Below are 25,781 nucleotides of genomic sequence, written 5' to 3'. Positions count from 1 at the left end.
TGAAAAAGAAATAGTGAAATAGTAAAACAGGAGATTACAGGTGTAGGTTTATGCGGTTTTAAAGGGCTTTTAGAAAAGATACTGATCAACAAAATGAAAGTAAATCTTTAATGTGCTTGAGATGGTCGCTTCCTTCTGTATAAGCAGGGTTTTCTAATAGGAAGATAAGTGTGCTGCCATTGGGATCACCAAAGCATGAAAACTAAAGGGTTGCTGGGAGCATTTTGCACTGAAATCCTTGCGGGAAGGCTGCAAATGGTTGGTTTGAGGGGTGGCACAGCTCTGTAACGAGCCTCTATGCACCCGCCTGCGGCCGCAAGTCGCTGCAAGCCGGCTGTGGCTTGTGGCAAACCCCGCAGCTCCGGTTCATCCCCATCTGCCTTCCCCCTGTAGTGTGTCCTGGTGATTCCTGCCCTAAACCACTCCGAATTCTCCGCATCGGTGGGGGGAATAGCTGCAGGGAAATGGCACTTGTGGCTCGGCCTCGGTGGAGTGGGGACCGGTGGGGTCCATCCTCAGCTCTTATCCCTGCAAAAATCCGGCTCAGATGAGCAGCGATGCACCAGGAAATCATCTTATCCCGGGACCCCGTTCTGAAGAAAGCAGCCTCTGCTTCAGCAAGGCCCCTATAAATAGGGTTTTATTTATTCCTCTGCCTCTCCGCAGCATGCTGTGACTGGGGAATAGGTTTGATGCCGATGGGGGGGGGGGAGCTGGGATGAGGCGCTCTGGATTTCATGCGGGATGTGCACTTTTAATCCCTTAAATGAACAGGCCTGGGGGTGGGGAGAGAAGAAAGGAGGGGAAAAAAAAGGAAAAGCCAGCCCCAATCTGGAGCAATTCCAGAGGGAGAAAAAGACGGGAGCGAGAACCGCGCACACGCACCCCGGTGTCTTAAAATAGAGCGCAGGGAGGGAGCGGCCCGGCGGATCCTCCCCGCCCGGCGCAGGGTAACAATGGTGCTGGCCGGGGAGCCGCGGGCGCCGTGATTGACACTCGGGGAGCCGTGATTGACAGCCGGGGCGTCCTAAAAAGGGCCGCGGAGAGATGCTTATCGCAGGGTTTATATAGCGGGGGAGCCGAGCGGAGCGGAGCCCAGCGAGGAGGAGGAGGAGGAAGAGGAGGAGGAAGAAGAAGAAGAACAAGAAGGAGAAGGCGGCCGATGCGCCGGCGGCCGCGAGTCCCGCAGCGCCCCGCAGCCCCGGGGCCGGCCCCGCCATGCACTGCCAGCCGCAGCCCCGGCTCGCCGCTCCCGGCCGGCATAGGGCAGGCAGGAGGCGCTACAAGACCTTTATGATCGATGAGATCCTCTCCAAGGAGACCTGCGACTACTTCGAGAAACTTTCCCTCTACTCCGTCTGCCCGTCCCTCCTCGTCCGGCCCAAGCCGCTGCACTCCTGCGCCGGTAAGACCGCTGCCCTGTGCCCAGGCTGCGGAGGTCTCTATCTACCAGCCAAACCCATCCTCTTCCTCGGCACTGAAGGGGCTCCCCCAAAACCAACCCCTGCCCAGGTTTCCATCCCCGGAGGGGTTTCCCCCTTTTGTAGGGAAGAGGGAGCCTTGCGGGCTCATCGCAGCATGCGCTGGTGGGCTTCACGAGGGAGTCAGTGCGAATGGGAGGGGGTTGAGAGGAGCTCGGGTCCCTTCGGAAGCGGCAGTGACCTTGTGCTGCTTTTTCACTGCTGCTCGGACAAAGCAATGAATAGTAAAATCAGACAAAGGAGAGCAAATCCCTCTTGGGACAGGTTTTTGTACCCTAAACCCTCTTTTTCTACCCTAAATCCTTGCTTCCCTTGAAAGAAGTTAGGCTATTTCTAGTGGTAAAGATGTGGAAATACTCGTCATGATGTTGCAGACACAGGCACCGCAACTAAACACACATAGATAGCTCCGTCCTGTGCAGATAAAGCACACCAAAATGAGTACCCTTGTTCTAATGCGCTCCAGGTCTTAAACCAGCAACAAATCCCTCTTTTTGGTGAAGGAGGCAGTTTCCCAGGTTTATATGCTTCCCATACTTCCAGTGGTGCCACCTGATGTCTTCAGAGAATCCGGTGATGAAATTGCAGTATAAAATACACTCTCCAACAAAAATCTTACCTCCTGAAAATAATATTTGTAAAGGGATAATTCCTGAGAAAATAGTCTCTATTTCAAGGCCATAAAATCCTGGTTTTCCTCTTTCCCTTTCCTGGGAAAGTTCATTTTGCATTTGTGTTAAGCTGTGCTTCAAATTCAAGGCCTGTGTTTCAGCTTAGGGTTGGGGTTTTTATGGCTGAATATAAAGAAAAAGTAACTTTTGGGGTCTTAGTGGAGCTGTGCTAATAAAGAGCTCACTGCTGGTGTATCCTAAGAGTTGGGCAAGTTGAGTAAACCCTCGGCCTTAAGTCTTCCTCCAAACTCAATATAAATACTAATGATTAAAGATCTGGAAGGGATTAGGAGGCTGGATCAGAATTAAGAGCCCTGATGGGAAGAAATGACCCCAGTGGTGTGATCCTCCTTCAACATGGCTTTCTTCCGATCGCCATTCCTCGCCTCCTCTGCCTAATGGCTGGCATGGGTTTATACAAGAAGATCTGGCTGTTAACTAAGGTATTGCTGACAAGGGAAGTTTTCAGAGCATAGAGGGGGAAATTCAGTGCTTGGCCAAAATGGGCTTGAAGGTCCCAGATGGGTTCAGTCTGGAGATAGGCACGGAGGGCCCGATTCTGCTTGCGCTGGAGTCGGTGCCGTGGCTTCCATCTGCCGAGGAGATGAGGTTTCCATCTCCTCCTATATACAGGAAAAGAAAGCATTAGAGGGAATATTCCCCTTCGCACCCAAAAGGAATATTAGCCCGAATATTTCCCACCATCCAGAAACACATGGGACTAACTTCGCATCAAAACCTGCCTTTTGAGTGTCACCTTTAGGCTAATATTTAATACTTCTGATGGCTGGGGTAGCTCCCAGCAGCTGCTTTTTCTCTCACCACCCCTTTGGAGGGGGGGGGAAGAATTGTTTTTAATGCATACTTCTGTGTCAAGTATAGCAAGTATATATATATAGCAAGTACAGCAAATATAGCATTGTCTTTGCAAGAGTCATCTAGATACTCATTAAATAACCATTAATAATCCTGCAGTGATTCAGCAGCAGTTTCTGAGTGATGCTAGCAAGACTTTTGTGATCACTGTTCAATTGCAGCCTTATTTCTCTTTGTGCCTGGGATCTCTAATGGATTTGCCCTCAAGGTTGTGTTTCTAGCCCAAGATCCAGCCTGTCCTGGTGATGGGGTGGATTGGGAATATCTGCTTCTAATGGAATTAACTGTATAAGCTTGCGAAGTGAAGTATGAAGAGAGGTTTGCTTTGTGGGATTAAAACAGTAGAAGAAGCTGCCACAAAAGGCTTCCAAATTGTAAGCTTTCTGAGATGTAGGGGTGCAGTTAAAGTGCTGTATGTATTAGGTCGTGGGATTTATTTTATTATAACAGAGGAAATTCTGTCGCTCTCTACAGAATGGACACTGCCACAAAAGAGAACTGAATGTGTGAGAATTTGAACCATCGTAGAATCGTACCCAATACGAATCTGTTTAAATAAAGCAACCCCCCCAAACCCAACCCAACCCCCCCGAAGGACTGAAGGCTGCAGAATCCCAGCACTGTAGCCTGTAACTTGCCAGCGTTCCCTTTGTCTCTTGAGTTCATCGGGAAGCGAGTGAGCGCTTAAGAGTCTGTTTGCAGTCTGCAAAACTAAGTCTAAACCTAAATCTTCACCTAAATCACAGATATTTGCCTCGTCGGGGTGGTTGTAGCTGGGACTTGGGGGGTGTTTGGAAGAGGGATGAGTAAGTGGTTGTTTCAGCTGAGCTCCTCTGCGGCAGCCGGTTGGGAGGCGAACTTTGTCGGCGCTTTCACGGGCTGCAGAGTTAATAGTTCTTTCATCTGGGGTGAAGTTGGAGAAGCCTGATATGCCTTCATTTGGAGCTGAAAGATGGGAGATGTTGTAGCTGTGCAGCGTGTGTGTGTGTTTGACAACATCCTTTGTTAAGTGAGCTGGAAACCACGGCTGACCAAATGGAAAACGTTTCTTCTTTTGGCCATGATCATTTAAGTGCGTGCAGCTGAGCTGGGGCGAAAGGGATTTGTCAGGTAGAGGGGAGAGGGGCTGCAAGGGGCATTTGGGACTTTCCCTGGGCATCGTGAGGGCTAAGGCTGATGTTTTAGTGCTCGGGAGCATTTGGAGGTCTAATGTAAAGCTCGCCTGTCTCACTGCAGGGATTGCCATTGTGAATAGCTTAGAACCTGCCCCAACCGAAACAGAGTGTGTTTGTTCTGGAAGTTCAAATGCAATTCCATATAAAAAGGATCCCTCGTTAGCTTAAAATTTGGTGTATTGAGGATCTGTTGTGGCATTTCTCGAACCAAATAAACAAGGAGCTCAGACTGAACCTGTAACGAAATGCAGAGCCAGTGCGACTGAAAAAATCCATCTATGAAACCAGAAATTTCTTCAGATGATGTTTAATAACTCCCTGACTTTCTGAATGGGATGGCTTAGTGAAACCATCATTTGCTTGGTTTCATGATGTTTATATTTTCACTGGGCTCTCAGCTGATGCGAGAGGTAAATCACTGCAGTGTTAGTTTATCCTCTGCTTGATTTGTTACAGTGGTTTCCGAAGGTTGCTTTCGACTGAGCAGAGTCCTGTAGAAATCATTTCTCAAATTGTCTTTATCTAAGACAGTATATGACTCTTATAGCAGATAATATGCAGACAACATATATATATATATAAGCCTTCTATATAAGACAATATGTAGAGAAAACAGATGTCTTTTCAATTTTACCTGTACCAACATGGGTGGGTGAGTCTATACCCATTCTGCTTTGTTTCCTGGCTTTAAATCCCGGCTTAGCAATATGTTCCAAATGCAATTGCCGTATTTGTTGCCGTATTTGCAGTTCTGGGCAGCAGAAAGAAGCACTTGTCATGGTACAATGCTCCGAGGTCGAACTAGAAATGCTCCATAGTATCAAAATAACTCCAATTGCTTGCAAAGGAAAAGCTGGGGGGGGGAAGTTGTGCTCCATCCCCAGCAATAGCACAGTGTGTGATGTTGTCTATGAATGATTAACACTATTGGTCATGGACGTCCTTTCGGAACTATCCAAATGACTTGAGCTGGCTGGATTAAAACGAATTGCATTGCCTCTTCCAAGAGCGAGCTGCCAGAGTTCGGTTTATTTTAGCAAAGCAGGGCAGGTTATTCAGTGTCTATGCAGTGTGTTCATTTCTACCAGGAATTACTCCAGAGCTCATAAAAAACCCACTTAAACTGGAAAGTATCCGAATGATTTCTCATGTAAATCCCAATGAGGACAGGTTAATTTCTGCTGTACACCAAGGTTTTTACTAGCGCGTATCTGCAGTCGGACGGTGCTTTCTCTTTCACCTGCCGCAGTCACGGTACTAGAAGAAGGCCTTGCATGAAAGTAGTTTTGGAGGTGGAAAGTTGCCTTAAATCCACCATTCTCAGAGATGAGCTGCTTGAATTCCCTCTCTTGTGAGGGAAGTTGTGTTAAAGGGGATTGCACTGCTCTGGGTGTATTTACAAGTGCCACGCGTTCTGGAAGTGGACATCGCCTTCGTTTTCTCAGCTTGTTTGAACATTGACTATTATTGCTCTGTCTGGGGAACAATTAGGGAACACTCATAATAATGATTTGCTTCCTTGAAATGATTATTGGGGTTGTTGGTTGGGGTTGTTGTTGGGGTTTTATTGTTTGGGGGTTGTTTTAATGTAGGCAGGTATCTCGTATAAAATGGGTCAGAACTTGCCCCTCTGCTGTTGTTTTATCTGAAGATGAAATTGGGAGCTGCTTATCCCAAAGTCGTTTTATCTAGCTGGTGTTTTCCAGGTATCTTTGCTATTGTCTGGATTACACTAAGCAATTCTTGCAACCAGTGGGACCCGCTGGGAATCCTTGTTTGTGTGCTCAAGTGGGAGCTTTGATAGCCTGGTCCCTGCTCAGTCTTACCAGCCTTCCTAGGCAGCACACGGTGAGAAGGTACATTTATTGTGTCTTAAACCAGCTCCGTCTTCAGGTGTGACCCCACCACGAGTTTCCTTCTGATTCTCTTCACCAAGCCTTGATCCAGGCAAGGGTTGAATTTGCTCTAGGACATTATTTCTTCTGCTCAAATGCTTGCTGAACCTTTCTCCTTTAAATTGAATGGATCCTGTTACAGAGTTCCTGGGGGAAAGCAGGGCACTGTGGGAAAGGAAAAGGGAATCCATGTAGCGTATGTCCCCAGCGTGGGGAAAAATGAGATGCCATCCATTCAAAGTATGTTATCCGAAACATAACAGCTGGGTTAATCCCATGAAATAAAGCTAATGCTAAGTTATGGGTAGACCTTCTGCCAAGCTAACTTGGACCTGAGTGTGCCGTAGCCCTGCATCTTCAGCTGGGGAGGAACTGCCAACCCCTAATTCACTGCAGATGTAAGGATGACATTCCAGCCAAAATTCCAAGGTGTTGGAAAGAGTTTTGCTCTTGTGGTGTGTGAAGTTGGGTGCTCGGGACCCCCAAATGCCTTAAACGTGTGCCTGAAATGGCAGGAGCTGGATTTTGATGGCTCATGAGGTATCACCTGGGACCTGTGTCCCAAGTTGGATTTATTGAGGGAAGTGGGCCCAGGAATGATGGGTGCTAACTTCAGTTGCAAAGCTGAACGCGTCTGTGTGGAAATCCACATTGTTGCAATGCTGGTTGGGGTTTTTCTGGCTATTTGTGCAAACATAGGAAGAGAAGAAATATCTTTTGGAAGCTGCCTGCATTTATTGGGTTTAGCTTCCAAAGAACAGAGTAATTCTAGTGTCTAATAGCAAAAACTAAAAGCAAAATGGCAAAGGATATCTATTAATCCTTAAAAAATATGAGGTGTTGCATCTGTAGATGTCCCTGCTGCAATATTTGGGGAGCTATCAGGTATTCTTGGTAAGCATAAGATAATGCAGAGATGGTGTTGCTGCATACACATCCTAGAAGATGCAGTCATATTTACACTGGTGTCTCGGCGTGCTCCTCTGGGAACCTGGAAAAGTCAGGCTTTGCTATCCCTACTTTCTCCCTGCTCCTGTAGCTGCGACCTCAGGGAATTCTGGAGTTTTCTCAAAGCTCTAACTCCAAAACCCACCCATTTTAGCCCTACAAGTAACAGTCTTCCCATAGCAATCATGCTGAAGACCAGTTTATCAACTGAGGCAAACTGACCCAATGCTATAGGCTTTGAAAATGGGTTCATTGAATCATGGAATTCATCTGTAACTGCTGAAGATTAGGCATTTTTCTGGACATCTGCCTTGGTTTTTACATATTTTGATGTCTTTAGCAGAAAACATAGTTCAGAAATGCCAAAAAAGTGGCATATGAGAGATAATAATAGGCTGGGGAATAATAACTAGATACTCAGGAAGCGTCTGTCATTTCTCCCTGTCAGATTATATTCAGTGTTAGAGGTGGTATTTCAGAAGCAAAAGCAGCTCGGAATCTGGATTTGAAACCAGGTCTCGCTTAGACTGAGCAGGGAAATCTGGCTTTGAAATGGTTTCGGTGCTAGATGGCAAAACATTTGGAATCCAGACTGAATTTTGCTGTCTGGATCTCGGTACAGTTCATAGTGCCTAAAAGAAATGAATGAAAGGGACAAATGAAACCTGACAAAAGGGAAAATCACACCAAAACCTGCTGAGGGAAGTAATCAGCATTGTGGTTGTGGTTAGGTGTGAATAAGCGTTGTGGAGGAATGCTCTCATAGGAGGTATTAATGAATTTGGGATTCCACTGGGAAAACCAGCACCTCCACCTGATTTTCCTCAAGCCTCACGGCTCGCACTGAAGCTCAGGTGGATCCATCTCCACACCGGTTTAGGTTTAAAGGCTGTGGATGTGTAACAGGTATCCTCGTGGAGGTGATTGCACAATGCCACAGCTTTCAGGGTGTTGGGATTACTGATTTTATGCCTTTTATTCAGCTTGCTGCTGCAAAACGCAGGAAAAGACCAACATCAAAAGGTGAATAAATGTCCCCCAGCATTGCTGCCTTCAGCACAAGCTGGGTATGAGCAAGGGCAAGAGTCTCCATTGGGGGGGAAAAGAAGTGAAGCAGGGAATGGAGCAGTAGCTAAGGAGTCTTTTTGTTTTGTCTTGTTTACCCACGTTGAGCATTCCGATTCTTTCCCAGTGGAGGAGCATGGTGAAGGACAGCTCGGTGTATCATGTTCTGGCAGCGCGGCGGTCGGAGCGGAGATCCACCTTCAGAAAGGATTTAATGCTGATAGGAGTGTTGTAAGCAGCAGGAGGGAAAGAAATACCTGACTTTAAGTCACTTCGATGCCCTCAGCGCCAGCCTGTGTGGAAGGAAGGTTTACATGCAACTGCACATAATAGACAGCAGAGCTGATCAAGAATCGGTCTTGACATCGGGTACCGATCTCTGTAGATGGCTTCCTCTATGCACTGGCTAGAGGTGGTCCTTACTCCATTGCTAGCACTGACTTGGGTGGGAGAGAGGCTGTGCTGTTGCTCAGATCATCTGGATTTCTTGATTCTCATCATTGATTTCTTATGCTCATTCCCTTGATACCTTGATGCCCCATCCCTGGCAGTGTTCAAGGCCACGTTGGACATAGGGGCATGGAGCAAGCTGCTCTAATGGAAGGTGTCCCTGCCCATGGCAGGGGGTTGGAACTGGGTGAGCTTTAAGGTCCCTTCACACCCAAACCAGTCTGGGATTCCATGATTCTCCAGTTTGAGGTGACTGTGCAGTCCAGGTTGGAAGAACTGGAAAGTGGGGCTTTGCATTTGCACACTAAGTTTCGTCAGACTGAAGTGAAAATACCAGGGGTAGTCAGGAAAATGGGTGTTTGAGGGTAGCTATTAAAAATAACAATCCCTTGTCCTTTTCAGTTCAGAGTGGAGCAAAATGGTTAAGATATATCTTGGTAAGCTGAAAGCTTAAAATGTTGAGGGGGGGAATCAGATCAGAGAAAATACTTGATCTAGAATAAAACATTGAAAACATCTCTAGGCTGAACCAAAACTTACACCACTTCCCTTCTTCTGAGACATTTGCAAAGCAGTGAAGTTACTTTGTATTGCAAAATTTCCCTCTTTTTGCCTTGTTTTCGATGAGAGGATGTTACAAGCGAGCACTTCCATCAGTTCTATTACAGACTTGCTCCAGCTGGGCTGCAGAAGCTAGAACACGTTGCCATGAGCTTCATTTGGTGGGAAATAAGGTCCTTGGAAAGCTTAGGACCTGCTTTGTGGTCTCGGCTGTGTTTGTGTAAGTCAAGACAGAGCCCATAACAGAACAGGATCACAAGAACAAGCTAATGGGAGCTGAGCAGTAGATGTCCTTTTACTTGTGGACACTTGGAGCACAGTGTAGCCTTGCCCAGATGAGACAGACCACGTTATGTCTCGTGCTGGTGGGTGCAACAGGGTCCACTCACACTGATCGCAGTATCTCCTCTTTGCATTGCTCATGGTTTTGTGCCATCCTGTGGCTGGTGGGTCGTGTGGGTGAGGCAAAGGCAAGAGGTAGAGTAGCTTAGCAGCAGTACATCGTGAGGTCGTATCAATACTACCATCCAGGCAAGGGCTGGAGATGGGTTTCTCCTCCCCAGGTTATCTGTTGTTTCTTGTGTTCCTAGCACTCTGGGAGAATCTAGCTGAGAGGCTTATAGCCCTTTTTTGAGTGATGTGGAATTCCCGAAGCTATATTCTAATGATGTCTTTAAAAATATAGAGAAAATTGGTGTTAGGACCTGGCTACCACTCTAAATACCTAATATTTTCTATTTTCCTCTCAGCAGCCTTAAATTTTGAGTTATTCTTGACATCTTCTCCCTCATTTCTCTTGGCCAGAACACCAAGTTGCCAGTTGCAAATATTTCGGACAGGTGTTTGGATACTTGGCACTGAGATCCATTGAAACAACTCAAGGGAAGGGTGAAGAACTCAAGGATTCCCCCCTTGGTTGGTATTCAAACCTCCTCCAACTGCACATAGCGCATCCTGGTGTTGCAGATGAAGTTCTATACTTGCTGCTTCTCTGGACATATCCTGACCCCAGAGGGGACAAGTCCAGCGGGGTCTGGGTGATGGTGATAGGATCTGTGCCATAAGAATGCTAAAGGCTTGATCCTGCTCTTGGCCTCCTGATGAGAGTTTGTGAGGTGGACGAGGCTTGGAGCAAGCTGCTCTAGTGGCAGGGGATTGGAACTGGATGAGCTTTAAGTTCCCTTCCAGTCCAAACCAGTCTGAGTCTATGCACTACTGCAGAGCATAAATATATAGTTCAGTAAGAAGAAATAACTTTGAGTAAAACCAAGACATTTTCTACAAGAGCAGCCTCGCATATATGATGTTTTTTTTTGTTTTTTTTTTTTTAAGGAAGGACAAAACCAGTTTTCCAGAGCATCCTCTATAAGAAAAATAAAATTCCTTTGCAAATGTGACAACAGAAAATTTGCAAATTGGGTTTTTATTTTCTGTGAGATTCAGAGCAACAGCCTTACTATGACCTTAAAATGTGTTTGGATGGGCGTATTCAGGTCTTATCTTGTACATTCTTTAGCGTGCCAGGGGGTTTGATTCATGTCGCTAGTTGGCTAACTTCAACAGGACTACTCATGCAAAGGAGGATTTGGATTGGAAGCTTTTGTATTTGCCCTGTAACTCGGATAATCTTGCTACTCATTTTGTGGCTTTTCTTCAAAATGAGAGTTTTCTACATAGTCATCAAGCGCTTGGCTCAGCACTTGGCTTTGGGTATTTCTACTAGTGATTCTTTCGCACGTTAGAGATCAGTTAATGGCTACTTTTAACTGGGATTTAAATCCAAAACTGAATTAAATTTTAATTGGCATCTTTAGGACTAATGTTGGAGCAAGAACAGGTCCCTGTAGCTTTGAGTTTACAGGTACCTATTGCCACATCTAGTGTACAGCTGCCTACGTCTGTACATTCAAAACCAAAACACTCTTGTGTAAGCACAAGGAAGGGCTAAAGCCTTAATAAAAGCATCTCCTTTCTTTCAGAAGACAGAGAAACGTGTGTGATATGTTTGTGGTTACTTAAATAGGGTGTTCTGTGTCAGATTAAGCTTTTATCTTAGAAGCAAAATCAGCAGTGGTGGTACTTTCTGATGGAAAACATCTACTTGCATGGCGTACATAACACGTATGTGTAAGTGCATAACATCCTATACCTTTAGGAAGGCCTGTTTCCCTGCCTTGCATTGATTCAGACACCTCAAAAAGGGAAAAACATGAAAAGTCCCCCTGAAATAGAAATGGGGAACGTAATCATTGAAACAATATAATGGTGACAAGTCTGAAGCAAATGGGCTGGGGTGGGTTTTTTTTTGCCCACAAAACATTTGCGTGAGTTTGTGCATACATTTTGCTTCACCCTTCTGTCTGTTTTGTTCCAAACCTCCTCTTGACAGCTTTGCTAACAGTTCATTTTGTTCCTGCGGTGACTAAAGAGTGGAGGAGCTGATATTTGAAGTTCCCTGTGACAGCAGAGGCCGGTGCTCGGCAGTTTGGATCTCTGCCGCCTGCTCTTCGTTGTGCTCTTTAGCTTTCTGCTTACATTTTAGGTTGCTGGAGAGTAGTAAAAGTCCCCACTGAGGGACAGGAGGCCGTGCCAGAAGTTAGAAGGGTTGGTTTCACCTTGTTGCAATAAATTACAGGGCAATCATAAGTGATGGGAAGGAGTTTGATGAAGTGGGTGAGGAACAATTGATGGATTATTTGAGTTAAAATTACTTAGAGCCCAATCCAACTCCCACTGAAGTCAATTAAATCGTAGCTGGATCAGGGCCAGAATGAGTCAAATTCAATTATTCCTTAACTGTAAACATTTAAAAGCACATTATTATAAGGTAGTTTAGCACTTAAATTACATTAAACCAAAAGCATTTACGAAATCCCAGATGGAGAGTGTTTTATTTGTGCAGCTCTATTGAAAACCCCTTTTCCTTGTGGCCGGGAGCCGGAGACCTCTTAGTGTGGTGCCTAAATCCTCCAGCACCTGTCTGTTGTGAAGAGATGTCGCAGCAATTGATACCATAGATGTATTTCTGTCTATCAGAGCCTAGCTGGCCAGAAATTGCATGAGAAAGATGACTGAGAAGAGATTGTAGAAACCCCGGTGCTGTTTCATCTAATTGTGAGGATTTAGAGAGCTTATATATGTAAGTACCAGCTCAAAAAACACTCCAACTTTTGCATCAGCTCATCTCAAAACTCTAATGGTTATGGATATTCATCTTTGTCTCAGCTGAACAATGGACAGCACCCAAAATATTAGCTGAAAAGAAATAACCTCTGGGATAAAAAGAGGGATTTATGGCTCCGTTCAAGGTTAACAATATATAGTGGTGTTTTCAGAACCTCGGGGACATCAGCTTTTAAATTGGGATTCACAAGCCTGATTTAAGACAATTTATGTCTTTATTTTTTTTTTGTTAGAAATTCAAGATTGAGCCTTTTCATTCTGTCCTCAGAATTTCTCCTCGCCGTCCCTTTCGAAGGCATCTCCTGCTCCTGGGAGCAGCTCGGGATTGGCAGGTCTAGGGTTTCCTGGCTTGCGTTTGTAGGCTGTCTCAGGAGGTTTTAGCACCGCATCCCATCCCGAGTGCTATCCCTAAAGATGTGTCAGAAGCCTGGGGCATGGTGAGCTGTGCACGCAGCAGGGAATAGCTGTTAACTGGGGTCATTCCTGTCCCCCTCTCGGAGGGAACTAAATTCGTCCCCGCAGACAGACGATCTCCCAGTCAACGGCAGGCGTTGAAAGGACTTGCACAGGGCTTGGAATTGGTCTGGTTTCTTTTCTGCCTTCATAAGCAGCTGTGTTTAAAATGAAAGATGGGGCCTGATCCTCGTTTCAACTGAGGGCACGGCACAGCTCTGGCACTGTGAAAGGTCTTTGTGGTGGATAGAAATGTTGGGTATCGGCAGAGCACAGAAGGGACAGAAAACGGGATCCATTCGACTGCGTGCACAGTTAACACAGGAGTGTTGGAGTGTCTCCAGAGCTGGTTAGCTGCCTAAGCGGGCTTCCTTTTCAGCCTGGCAAACTCTGTTTGGCAAATTGTTTCCTTTTCTCTTGTGCTGTCACAGTTTTCATGGTGGTTTTGCCTTTTTTTTTTTTTTTTTGCTATCATTTTCTGTTTTCCACGTGTCTCTGTGAATAGCAGGATCAATTCATAGCTTCCACTAACACTTTCGAAAGAGATTGCAGCAATGAAATAGAACTATCTGTCCTTCAGAGAAGGGTAAAAGTGGTACCCATCAGTGTGAATCGGGAGAAAGGGATGCAACCATGATAAATATTGGTATAGGACTTCTGTGTCACAAACCCACTGCCTGCTTTCTTCCCCATCAGGAAGCAAAGGCGCTGCCATGAAAGCAATGCAGACAACGTGATAGCAATAGATGACTGTCTGTGGCTTGAATGTGTTTGAAAAAACTGATTTCTGTGATGCTTTATTTCTCCCTTCTTAATATTAGCACAAACAGTCATGTTGCAACTTGTGAAAATGCATTAAAACCAGTTGACAGCTATTTAAAACCTGAGCATTACTCTTGCCTCCTCAGAGATACCGACTGCTGAGGCCAGCCTAGGCGTGATGTGTTTGACTCACATTAACTCACCAGTGATCTTAACTTCGGTGTTACCTTTCAGAAAGCAAACCCAGTGATAATGGTTTTACCTGGTGATTGTATTTATTTGTGAGCAAACGCCAGTGCAATAAGAATGCTATTTTCCTGCAGTAAATTACAGGATAGCAAATCATTTTGGACAGTGAAAGATACTGAAAATGCTTTCATTCATCCCAGGGCCTTGATGGCATTTTTGCTTGAAGAAAAACCATTTCCTTTAGGAAAATGTGGTAGACTCTTAAGGCAGCTTTAAAATGTGGTGGACTCTCTTAATTTGTCTTCTCAAAATGTTTGTTCTCCCCAAAGCCAGTCGTGGGTCATGTGCCTCCAGTAATCGATGCCGATGCTGGAAACGCTTGTCCAGTTGATGACAAAGTGAATTTAAGTGTTTGAAAAGTTATTGCCTCTGGTTAAACTGGGGGCAGTTTGCACACTGTGAGAAAATCCAAATACTCCTTTCCTTCCCTCCACAAGAATTTCCTTCGTTCAGGTGGCTCGCTTACTACAACACACAGTAAATAGTGAGGCTCGTGTGGTTTTGCCTGCTGCAGGTTATGTCCAACTACTGCTTTTCTCAATACCTCTTGATTTACCCCCCTGTCTCCAGTTCTTATTTACTCCTTAAAGTCAATAGAAGTTTTGGGTGTGTAGGAAAAGAAAAGGAATTGCATCAGACTGCATATATCTGAACTTTTTCTGCTGAGCATTCATTTAGCCGGCAGCTTGGGACACGCCGCTGGTGGGAAGCGGGATAGCTGAACGGAGCTTATGCTTCTGCAGAGCCCTTGGAAGAGCTGAGAGCTTTGCAGCGGCCACTTGGTGCTTTGGCTTTGCCCTTAACTCGCTGTGTGATGTGGAGCCAGTTACATGCTCGTCTTTCCCATTATTTAAAGGGAAACAGTGGTTCATCGCACACCTGTGTGAAGTGGTGTAAAATCCTTTGCTAAGAAAGGCAAGAGAGACCCAAAGTAATATGGTCAGTGGGGATGGTGTCTGTTTAACTGTGGAGGTTTAATGAAACACAAATCAAACGTGTATGTTTTTCCCCACCAGAGAGGTCTGTAGGAGGGAAGAGACTTCCCAACATTAAGCATTAAGATAGGTGTTAAGATAAAGCTGTGTTTATTACTTCATAGGGGTTTCAGCTCCTTCACTAGCAATTTTTATCCATCCTTTGACTCTTTACTGGGCTTCTTTCATTCCGCTCTTGCCTGCTGGGGTTTTTAAGGTGCTCCTTCACCGTCTTCCTTCCCTTTTCTCCCCACCTGAGCTGCCTCCCATGGGCACAAGCTGCATCTGATAAGGTTTGAGTTCAAGTCGAACTTTCGAACCCATGACGTCGAGTTGGTTTGGAATTAGGCAAAACCAGTTTGCCCATCCCTTGTTGTAAAAGGGTTAATCCCCTAAACTATTGAGAGGCAAGGGCAGGGAATTATGAAAGGAGCCCCTGTTTTATAAGCATTTGTATTGCCAGTGCTTGAATACCTGTAATAAGTAGGTTGCTGCTGTGATTAATGACTGTGTTTTACATGCTGAAGATGGATGATGTGTCGTCTTGGAGAGGCCATTTCTTTTTATGCGGGCTCCTCACCCAAGCAGTACTGGAAATGAGATGTTATTGTCTTGGTGGGAGGATGGTTCATTCTCAACAGTTGAATGAAAGGTGACCTGCAGAGAGGAGAAAAGACTTAGAACGATGCCTTTTTTTTGCCTCTCTGCAATGTGTGCAGAGACAACTAACTTGGATTAATTTATTTAATTCTTCTTACTTAAGTACATGATGTTTCTTTTTTCTTTAGATTCTTATTTTGTTCCCTCCCGCTTGGACAGGAGTCAGAATGTGTTGTCAGTCGGAAACCTGATAAATTTGGAAGGGGCAAGCTATTCAAATGCCTTAAACTCGCTCTGTCTTTAGTTGATGACTTTAGTAAAGGAGTAAAATAATTTGAAATCTCTAGTTATTTTGAAGCAATTTTTGTATTACAAGTTCCTGATGTTGCTTTAGTTTCAGTTGTACTTTTTTTCCTCATTTATGTCATGTTATATGTGGAAAGAAGGTGGTGGGGTAGTGTTTGTGCTGGTCTGAATACAGGAACTAGATGTAGAAGTCATCTTTTTGTTAAACCAGCTCTCTATCTGTATGTGTTCAGCATTGCATCCGTCTAACTTCAAGGTTTTCATTTCTATAGAATAGCTTTATTAAGGAAAGAGGAAAAAGCACTCTGGTATGAATTGGAGAAAATCTATTTCAAGACAGTGAAGTGGGTTGCAGTGTCCAAGTCTTTCTAAAGCTCTGCATGAACTGAAAGACTTTGGATCTGGCTTCCAGGAGATCTTCTGGGGTGGAAACAGAGACAGCTGTAGGCATGGCATTGACCATAGAACCATAGAATGGTTTGGATTGGAAAGGACCTTTAGATCATCCACTTCCAATCCCTTGCCACAGGCAGGCACACCTCACCTTAGATCGTGTCACCCAAGGGAGAGCAAAAACGAGCAGGATTTGTTAAATAACGTTTGAATTGAAATGCTTTCTGTATGTGGTTTGATCACCCTGATGTAAAAAGTGGCAGCCACAGCTGATCTTTGGCAGAGACTCTTGGTTTGGAACTTTAAAACACACGAACAAACCCCTCAAACAACCAAACAGGAAGGCTGAAAGGAGTTATTTTGGTCTGAAAAGCCACATGCTGCATACGTGCCTATTACCGGAGGAGTTCCTGTGGCAACACTGCCAGTTACACAACAACAGGATACACACGCGGCTTCAATATTAACATATATATTAATGGCACCTTAAGGAATTTCGTAATCCAGTGACACAGAGGAGAGCTCTCAATGCAGAGCTTGTGCAGTCTGTTAATAGGAAATGTCTTCAGCCACCTGTGAGATGGTCACACCTCTGTCTCCCTTTATGGCTTCGCTTTGAGTACCTCCCAGGCCATACAACCACCTCGTGTGGTCAGTATTACCATCCTCACCTTGCCCTTGGGGAAAGCAGGACAATGAGATTCAAGAACGTGGCTGGGATCCTATGTTCAAGCAGTGACAGGGTTGGAAACACTATGCCTAATTTCCTCTTCCCCCTCCAGGTCTATATCTAAGTGAAGAGAACATTCTTCTCTTGGTCCTTGATGGAGCGAGTGAGGATAAATAAAGGTGGTGGGAATGAGACAACATTCCCATCAGCCTGGAGTTGTGTCTAACTGCACACCCACACCTGTGTGGAGGGAAGAAAGGGCTGCATTGTGTTTTGCTTATTGACTTTCCTGACTGGTATTTAAATGAGATGCTTAAGCCCGAGAGGTACTTGTGGAACATGGCAATGCTGCATTCCTCAGTGACGGGTGCGCAAGGAGAATCGGAGGTAAATAGGTGTGCTGATGGGAGCCAGAGATGAGGGATCACCCAAGCTTTGCCTCAAAGCTCTCCAAACCTCAGGGTGAGGGAGAGTCTCCCATCTGGATCCCTAAATCATTTGTAGGGGCATGTTTATGGCTCTGGCTTGGAGCTGTTGGGAACATGTCCTTCCATTTCTGCCCATAATGGCATTCATTCACAATTTGAGCACTGTGGAAACCTAATTCAGTCCCTTGTGATGATTAATTAGATGAATTAGAGCCTATTTCCACCCTAAGTCTAATCTCTATTTGTCTGGAGATGTGCAAATAGTGTCTCCTTGGCTGACTTCCTATCAGGAACAAAAAAACCCCAGCACACCAATGTCTGATGTGAGCGAGGGCTCGTATTCATCGGAGACTGGGACAGCTAGAGCTCACCAACTGGAATTTCTGGCTCATCCTTCTACCAGTGCCCTAGAAGGCAGCCTGGCAGCTGGGGAACCCTTGTCACCCCTTTCCTGACCCAGAAGTGGTTGCATGCCCCTGAAGTGCTTTGCAGCTCGAAGGTTTTTCTCATGGAGCTGCTTATTCAGGGTGTGACCAGTTTGAGAGTGCCCATCCTTGAGACATTTTTGAGCTTGCTCTTTGAGGCGAGATGAGTTTCAATAGGAGTGAAACTTGTTTCATGCTTCAGCTGAAAAGGAACCAACCACCACCCACCCTGAAACGAATGGGCTGGGTCTCAGCTACTGTACATCAGACTGGTTTTGATGCTGGGGGCTCTGCAGGTTTGGGTGTAGGGGGGGGGTTGGCTATTGTTTGGAGTCCTCTAGGTCCTTCTCCAGCTGTTGGCTGTTCTGCTTGTTGCTTACTGCACACCAACCCCATATCTGCCTTATCTGCTCTGCTTGTATCTTCACCCACCGGCTGTACTCTGCGATATAGTGCTGTCATCTGACATGATCTTTCCATGATGTCTGTGGCAGTGAATGCAGCTTTCCTTGTCCTCATTAGCTTGGCTAATGAAGTGCAGATGCTGAAGTGAGTGGAATATCAGTTTGCCTGGAGACTGGTGGGAGCATCCCGCCTCCCTGTGTCCATCCTGGATAGTCACAGCTGCAGGTAGAGGCAGTGATGAAGCCATATGACTGGGGGTTCTTGCAACATCTTCAGCTCGTGACTAACTTTGTATAATGTCTACATTATATGACGTCAAGGAAGCTGATTTGGGAATGATGTGGCCAGCAGTGATTTTTTTGCAATGTTACAGAACAGTTTGCAATGAAAGCTGTCTATAAAGTGGAAACTCAGCTGTATTTTTGCTGTAGTGCCCAGAGAAGCTGTGGCTGCCCCATCCCTTGCACTGTTGAATGGGCCTTGGAGCAACCTGCTCTAGTTAAAGGCCTCCCTGCCTGTAGCAGGGGCATGAACTGGATTATCTTTAAGGTCCTTTCCAACCCAAACCAGTCTGGGATTCTATGACTTCTTTTTAGTTTTCCCCATCCAAAAAGTGAAAGCTTGGCTCTCCTTGATTCATTCTGTTTGGGTTAAGATTCAGTCCATGGGGTGACATGGGTGTGCTGTTATTTGATGTGGAGGGATTCAAAATAGCCATGCCCTGTGCCGGTGGAAGCTGTGACATAGTCTTTGTCAGCTTATTCAACCAAAAAGGTCAGGTTTGGAGGAAATCCTTATTCCTAGGTGCTATAGACTATGATAATAGGGTTTCACCTTCCTGTGGTGTGCATTATGCTTAGCTTTATTCCCTGGCTGTGTGTCTCCTCCTCAGCCCAGCCACAAGAGCTGGGTGACGATCACCGATCTAATTGGCAAACACAAAGGGGAGACAGGCTGTGAACAAAACCCGCTCGTGTCTCATTTGCATCCTTCTAAATGGCATTGTTTGTGCAGCTGTTCAGCCAAACCATCCCCAGAGTTTATTTTCGTCCACAGAGGAAACAGAGATGAGTTTTCTCTCTGTTAGGGCAGATGCAAGATCAAAGAGTCACATAGAGCAGCTCAGAGAGACCAACCTCTCTGCTAAACGTGTCCTGATGGGGGCAAGGTTATTAATAAAGCAACCCTTGAGATGATAAGCCACAGTTAGAGGAGTCAAAGGCTTGGCAAAGATGTGACAGGTCTCTTTGAGGTTAACGCTGGTGCTTGGTGAAGTCCCCCTTTCATTTGTGTGGAGGAGAAGAGGGGGATGTCTGTGTGTTTTAAACACTGATCCACTATTCTCCCCAGAGGAAAAAAAAGCACTTTCCAAAAGATCCATCAGGCCAAATTTACACAGTCTGCTGTTCAGCAACAATTGAACTCTCTTTCTTCCCATGGGTCACTCACCAGAGTGTTTTAGAGGCTGGGAGCAGGAAGAGGTAGTGATATTTATGGGAAGCTTTTTGCTGGAGCTCACACAAGGGTGGGCTTGAGAAACCTGAAGAGTGCTTTTGTGTGCAGAGCCAGTCAGCTGTCCAAGGCTAGTGTTTGCTTATGGCTGTTGTGACAATAATTAATGGAGCAGGAAGTAAAGGGCCTATTGGTTTATGCACACATGGCATTGTACATTTGAACTTGCACAGAGACGCTGAAAGCCTGAGAGAAGGCAGATTCATCCACCCAATGTGTAAGGATGTAAGAATGGTCATCATGTCAGTCCAAAGTCCATATAGGCTCGTATCCTGACAAGCAAGAGATAGGGAGCAGTGTAAAGAACAGAATGTGACTTATCCTTCCACTAAAACTACACCCTCTCAGCTCTGTTTCTTTATCCAAGTCCAAATCCTGGTCCTTGACCGGTGATACCATCCGGACAGAGGATTGGATTTGGACTCCTATGTTTCTTCCCCATGTCCCAGGATGTCTGGTCATCTGGCCATCATTAGGAAAGACATCTTAAGCTTCAACACCCTAAAAGCTGTGTCATCTTGGTGCAGCGTTTTTCCTCCACCCCAATAGAGATGACCAGAGACTCCCTGTAAATCTATTCTAGCTGTTTGATTCTGTAATCTTTTGGCTACTTTGCTTGCTAAACCTGGATCCAGTGAGTAATGAGCTCTAGAATTGAGTCTTATCCTTGGTAATGAAGGAAACACTTGGCTGAAGTATTTAACACGGCTTAGTTCAAAAGCAAGAGCCTCAAGTTGAAGTTGTCTTAGTGGAGCCAGAGCATCCCTTGATACAGGTACTGTAAATGAGCTGGTGGCTTGTATCCCAACAACTTTCATGCGCCATCTGGGCACTGTCCTTTATGGAGATCAGAAAGGACATCAGATATCCTTTATGGAGCTCATCTTTATTTCTCTAAGACTCATGTGGCCTGGTCTTAGAGCTCCCTCAGAGTTCATACTGTAAGGGGCTTGACTGGAGGTTCATGTCCAAAACCACCAATCCATTTGGATCTGTTTCCTGTCATGATGGCCTTGGGTCCAGATATCCTAATAGAAGATATTAGGACAGATCTACTTGGGTTCAGAGCACTTGCTTCCCCACTGAGTAGGACTGAAAGGGATCATCTGCTCAAGATGAGGAGTGCCAGGCAGAATCCTTTTCCTCTGTCCTCAAGGACCAGTGATTCTCAGAGCCATGCTCAATGTGGATTTGAGTCAAAACCTTCAAAAGGCAGGTTGCTGTTTGAATACGTGAAGCAGAATAAATCAGAATAGAGCAGTGGTGCGTGTTGTTCTGATTCATCCTCCGCTGATGAAGCCGGAGTGCTATTACGTTTGCCCCAAAGGATTCCTTGAGTGCTGGCCAAATCAATGCTTGAAATGCTTCTCTAAAAAAAAAAGTAATAATCTTCTTTATATATAAATTTTCTTCCTCACTGAGGATCTGACAAGGTCCTGGCACACTCCGCTGTTTGACAGGCAGCCTGGAAGAAAGGGAAGGAGAACACCGCATAGCACCAAGGAGGTGCTTGCTTCCACCTTTCCATGCAGTTCAGGAGAAGCTCAGCAGTGTATCCTGTGATAACAGGAAGCAGAGGGACTCGCCCCAGGGTAGCGGCACCACCAGGACTCCCAGTTCAACATGAATTCCTGTCTCCTGCCCCACCAGTACAGCCCTCAACAACCCCAGTTCATTAGAGTGGTTATCGCCAGCCCTGCCAGAAGAACCCTGGTGTCATGCTTTGGGGATCTGGCATCCCTGGAGCCACTGGCGCTGTAGGTGAGCGTTTGGGTTGTGGTTATAAGGTTATAATCACGCCACATCCACATCCTGCCTGTGGAGCAGGGAGTGAAGCAAGTTCTCCTTCAGGCTCAGCGCCAATTACCGACTGCGTGTACAGTGCCTTAAACATGTAAGAAAGCACAACATAAATATCAAATGCCATTATTAAGTGAGGATTAATTATCTTTCTGGTTGGTTTTTGTGCAGGCCTGCGGCACGCATGCCTCTCATGCATTCACACTTATTCATTACTGTTATTATGGAGAAGTTAGACTGAAACATTACATTGATGAATCGCTAACGGGGACAGGCTTGGAAGGGAAAACCTGGATCTCACTGAGGAAACCGGGCTCAGTTGCATGGTAAGAGATGCTCTGAGGAGGAGCGCTTGGCTGTAATACATTGCATTCGATTGAAATTAGCATTTATGGACACCAGTGGGTTTGTTTGCAACTGATATAGCTGGAAACCCACTCAGAACCAATACAGGGACTGTTCTCTAATGTGCCTGGGGAAGGTGAAATAGGACACATGGATGAGCCCTACTTTCCCCCCCCCACTTCCACTTGGCTCATCACAGAAGGTGCGGACTCCCGAGGAACTGGCCTTCAGCTCCAAAAAAGGATCATTTTAGCTGTGCTAAAATTAGCTGCACTGATTTTTCCTTTCTTCTCTGTTTTCCTTCTGTGGACACATGCGGGTGAAATCCTGGCTCCACTGGAGCCGATGGGCATTTTGCCATGGACATGGGTTGGGCTTGGATTCTTCCAGAAGGGAGAGAAGCCATTTGCTACCAAGGGGTCTTTTGGCTGTGTAGCTGGGCTGCGTTTAGTTTAGCAAGTCTCATAGCCTTTGTCAGGCTAATACAGTTCATTCAGTTGAAGGGGAAATAGGGTGCATTGTGAACTGCACCTGCAGTCTTTGTTTGAGGAGCACTTAGACTTCACTCCAGGGAACCTCCCTGCGTACCATTTTGGAGCACCACCGGTGTCTCCTCATGCTCCAGCTCTGCACTTAGATTTCAGGGGAAAAAAGCTCTGCTTTCCTGTAGCCACTGAGGCACTCCTGATTCCCATGGGAATATTGGCCGTGTGCATTCCAGCTTAGTCTTGAGTTCTTTTTGGAAGCCTTCAAACCCTTCACCTCTGCTCATACGCAGAGCCTTTAGCTTAGCTACGAAAGGTTTCCACATGCAACCAAAGAAAAAGAGAGCTAGCAGGAAAAGAAACAACAAAACCAAAGACAAATCTCCTCTCCCAAAACAGCACTAACTCTCAGTTAGGTGACCGAGCTCTTGGATGCTGAGATGCTGGAGAGGAGGAATGACAACCAAGATAACTCTCAAGCATTCCCAGTTCCAGCTTTCCCATTTAATACACAATAGCCACAGAAAGATCAGGTTATAGAGCTGAAGAATGGCCCTTTTAAAGGGTCTGAGGATCACATGCAGGCTTTCCAGTTATTTCAGTTCTCAAGGAGGGGTAGGGTCTGTAGGGTTGTTTTACAGTACAAGTGGAAAGGATGAGAAGAGAATCAATGTCTGCACTGCTGATAGGAAGGATCCCTGGTGAATTATCTGTCACCCCCTCTCTGGCCAAGCTTTGTTTGATAAGGATGCTAAAAGCATTGATGTCCATAATTAGGTATCACCTCTGGGCTTGAGACTGTTGACTTGTGCAGGGGAAGGAAGACTGTGGCCATGCCTGGACTTGCAGCCCATTACAAGAGGACACAAAGAGGGGTAGCTAGCTCTGAAAGCCCATCTGCATCAGCGTGTTGCAAGGACTGCACTGTGCAAATACACCAACTCATGTCTTGGAAACTGTCAGGCTGTCAACACATTGTTCACAACCTAATTAGCCCACCTCTCCTCAGGCCATAATTAGCTCAGGTGCAATCATAGCCTGGCAGGGCTGTGCTGCTTCCCATTCTGGAGACAGCATCCTGGATCTGTGCAGAGCACCATGCTGCAGAGCATAAATGGCACCCAGGTCATGTTGAAACTTAGGATCTAAGTGTTTGTTAATGACAGCACTCCAGTGGCCATCTAGGAAGGGGCTATTTGCCCTTCCTGGAGTGCTGGTTATTTCCCTTGAACCTTTTTCTAAGCACTTGTTCCCAAGGGGAAATGAATTTGCCTGGTATATGCACAGCCCATTGCTGTTCTTCTTCCTTTTGCCTTTATGTCCTTATCAAGGCACTTGGTGGAGCACAGCAGTGGTCTTGGAAGAACCTGATGCAGGCTGCCTTCTCATAGTTAATCATAATGCGGAGCTTAGGGAAAGCATCATGAGTAAATGAGTGCGGGTTTTTACTTACACAGTGGGTTAAGGGGAGGGTTTTGTGTGTTACTGGGTAATACAACACATGGGGTAAGGTCTACCCTGAGAGCAGGAATTGCTTTACTACCCTCAGTGGGGTTTCTGATGGGCAGGTCCATGCGGCGGTGGCTGAGGAAGCTGAGCAGAAGAAGCACAGCCCTTGCTGAGGGTCATGTTAGGTCTCTGGTGCATTGAGCTAGCTCTAGCAACCATAAGGCAAAGGAGCCCACACTGACCTGAGAGGATGTCCTGTGTCCTGGGGGGCACAGTGGGTATTTGGCTGGTGTCTTTAACCAGTTGGGTCCTGAGTTTCTTGACTGTACTGGGTTGGTGGGAATGGCCTGGCTGGCAGATGTCTACTTTTGGGGATCTGTGGTGGATGAAGTAGATGTAATGCCCTCTCCCCTAAACCAGCTGTATGGTTCAACTCATTCTCGATGTTTCCTTGCTGCTTTTGCCTCCTTTGCTTCGCTCAGGGCTTGCTTCCTCCTTCCAGTAGGCTGCTCGCTCCTTCAGCAAAATGAAGTTCTTTCCCAAATGAACTCAACTCCTTGGTTTGCTTTTGTTTTGACACTCAGGAGACGACAGATTTATAGACCTTCCTGAGTCGTAAGTTCATTTTCTTTCATTATTTACCTTTCACTGCAGCCCATTCTGAGTGAGATTCCATTCTGCCTCTGAGCGGGGCTGCCCTGCCAAGAGGAGCTTACCCATAAATCATTCCTTCCTCTTTCTTCCTTTCCAAAACAGCATTAGCTGAATTTGCCTAGAAGGAAAATTGTTCTGCCATTGCCGGCAGTCAAACAGTGCAATTAATTAGTGCTTTCCCTTTTCTCTTCCCTCCTGTCTGTTGTCTGATGGGCTTGAAAGTCAGCCAGGGAGGAGGGGAAAGGGGGAAAAGGAGGGGAAAAGCTGTGTTTGAAGTATTTCTTTTTAATTAAAAGGTGATCGGGTGTCGTGGTGGTACCGACTGCATCACGTCTAGTGCTCAGAGGCACCTTAGGAGATACGTCCCAGTGTAGAATGGTTTGAGTTGGAAGGGACCTTAAAGCTCATCCAGTTCCAACCCCTTGCCATGGGTAGGGATGCCTTCCACTAGAGCAGCTTGCTCCAAGCCCCTGTGTCCAACCTGGCCTTGAACACTGCCAGGGATGGGGCAGCCACAGCTTCTCTGGGCACCCTGTGCCAGTGCCTCAGCACCCTCACAGGGAAGAGCTTCTGCCTGAGAGCTCATCTCAGTCTAACATTTGACTGTGCTGCCTCTTGATTGTTTTAGGTGGAAACAGTAAAGTGCTTGGTGCATGTTGCTGCATTCATTCCTCGTTTTCTGTCTTTTGGGGGCTTCGTTTTGGTTTTCAAGCACAAAGGAGCAGTGGGTCAGGATTGGAATAGGTGCTCAGACACAATGCAGGAAAAGGTTGGGTTCAGCTAAAGCTCCATTTCCATTCCTTCCCATTTTGGGAGACAGAGCGTGTCACAACAGTGCTGAGCAGACAAGAGCTGCTTGCCAGCATTTAATTTGTTGAAGATTAAGAAATTATTCCATTCTTACAATACCACTTGAATTCTGGGGGATGTGGAACTTAGATCTAGCCTCAGATTTCATAGTGTTTGGAAGCAAAGGCTTTATCAGTGTAAGAACTGCATGGATGGTTTAAGGGGAGTCCTGTTAATAGTGTACCTAGAGAGAATGGGCTGGCTCAACTTCAGCTACCTCTGAACTTTGGGATAACTATAGCCAGAAGAGCACATTGAATTTAGGCTTGTTTCTTTGTGGTCTAGAAGCTAGCTAGGGTGCTGTGGAGGCTGTTTCTGGTTTTCTCTACCTGCAAGGAGAACTGACTGCTGAAGCATTACCCCTTTTCTGGCCAGCAACAACCTCAACCTTTTTCTCTTTCTCTAAAAGCTGTCCTTATCCTGTGCCCTACCCATCCTGTGTCCTCATCAGGCTGAGGGCAGAAAGCTGAGAAGTCTTGTACACGGCTGGGCTGAACATCAGCAGATGCCTTCATTATTTACAGTGGTTTCTAAAAGCACCATCGCAACTGTAAGGGTCAAACCATAAGCAAAGGCTTCTCTTTCAAGCACAAATGATAAACAAATCCAAGACACTTGGTGTCAGCAGCCTCACCAATCTGTTCACCACCTGGAGCTCGAGGCAACCCAGCCGTTGCAAGCCACTAGTAGCGCAGGAGTAGGACAGCCGTAAGGAAA

General features: G+C 45.9%; 1 protein-coding gene across 1 annotated transcript in view; it reads left to right on the top strand.

Annotated features, from left to right (window-relative positions):
- The first annotated feature begins 713 nt into the window (after nt 1–713).
- BARX2 (BARX homeobox 2) overlaps nt 714–25,781 on the top strand; it is a 32,489-nt gene continuing 7,421 nt past the window's right edge. Inside the window, exon 1 of the mRNA XM_062617592.1 lies at nt 714–1,405. Within this exon, the coding sequence (XP_062473576.1) occupies nt 1,219–1,405 (187 nt within the window). The 5' untranslated portion in view covers nt 714–1,218. The remainder of the gene's footprint in view (nt 1,406–25,781) is intronic.

Source organism: Pezoporus occidentalis, unplaced genomic scaffold (assembly GCF_034315485.1).
Source record: "Pezoporus occidentalis ecotype Australia unplaced genomic scaffold, CSIRO_AGI_Poc_V1 ctg199, whole genome shotgun sequence".
Classification (NCBI taxonomy): domain Eukaryota; kingdom Metazoa; phylum Chordata; class Aves; order Psittaciformes; family Psittacidae; genus Pezoporus; species Pezoporus occidentalis.
Note: the sequence above shows the minus strand (reverse complement) of the source record. Positions and strands in the feature narration are given on the sequence as shown.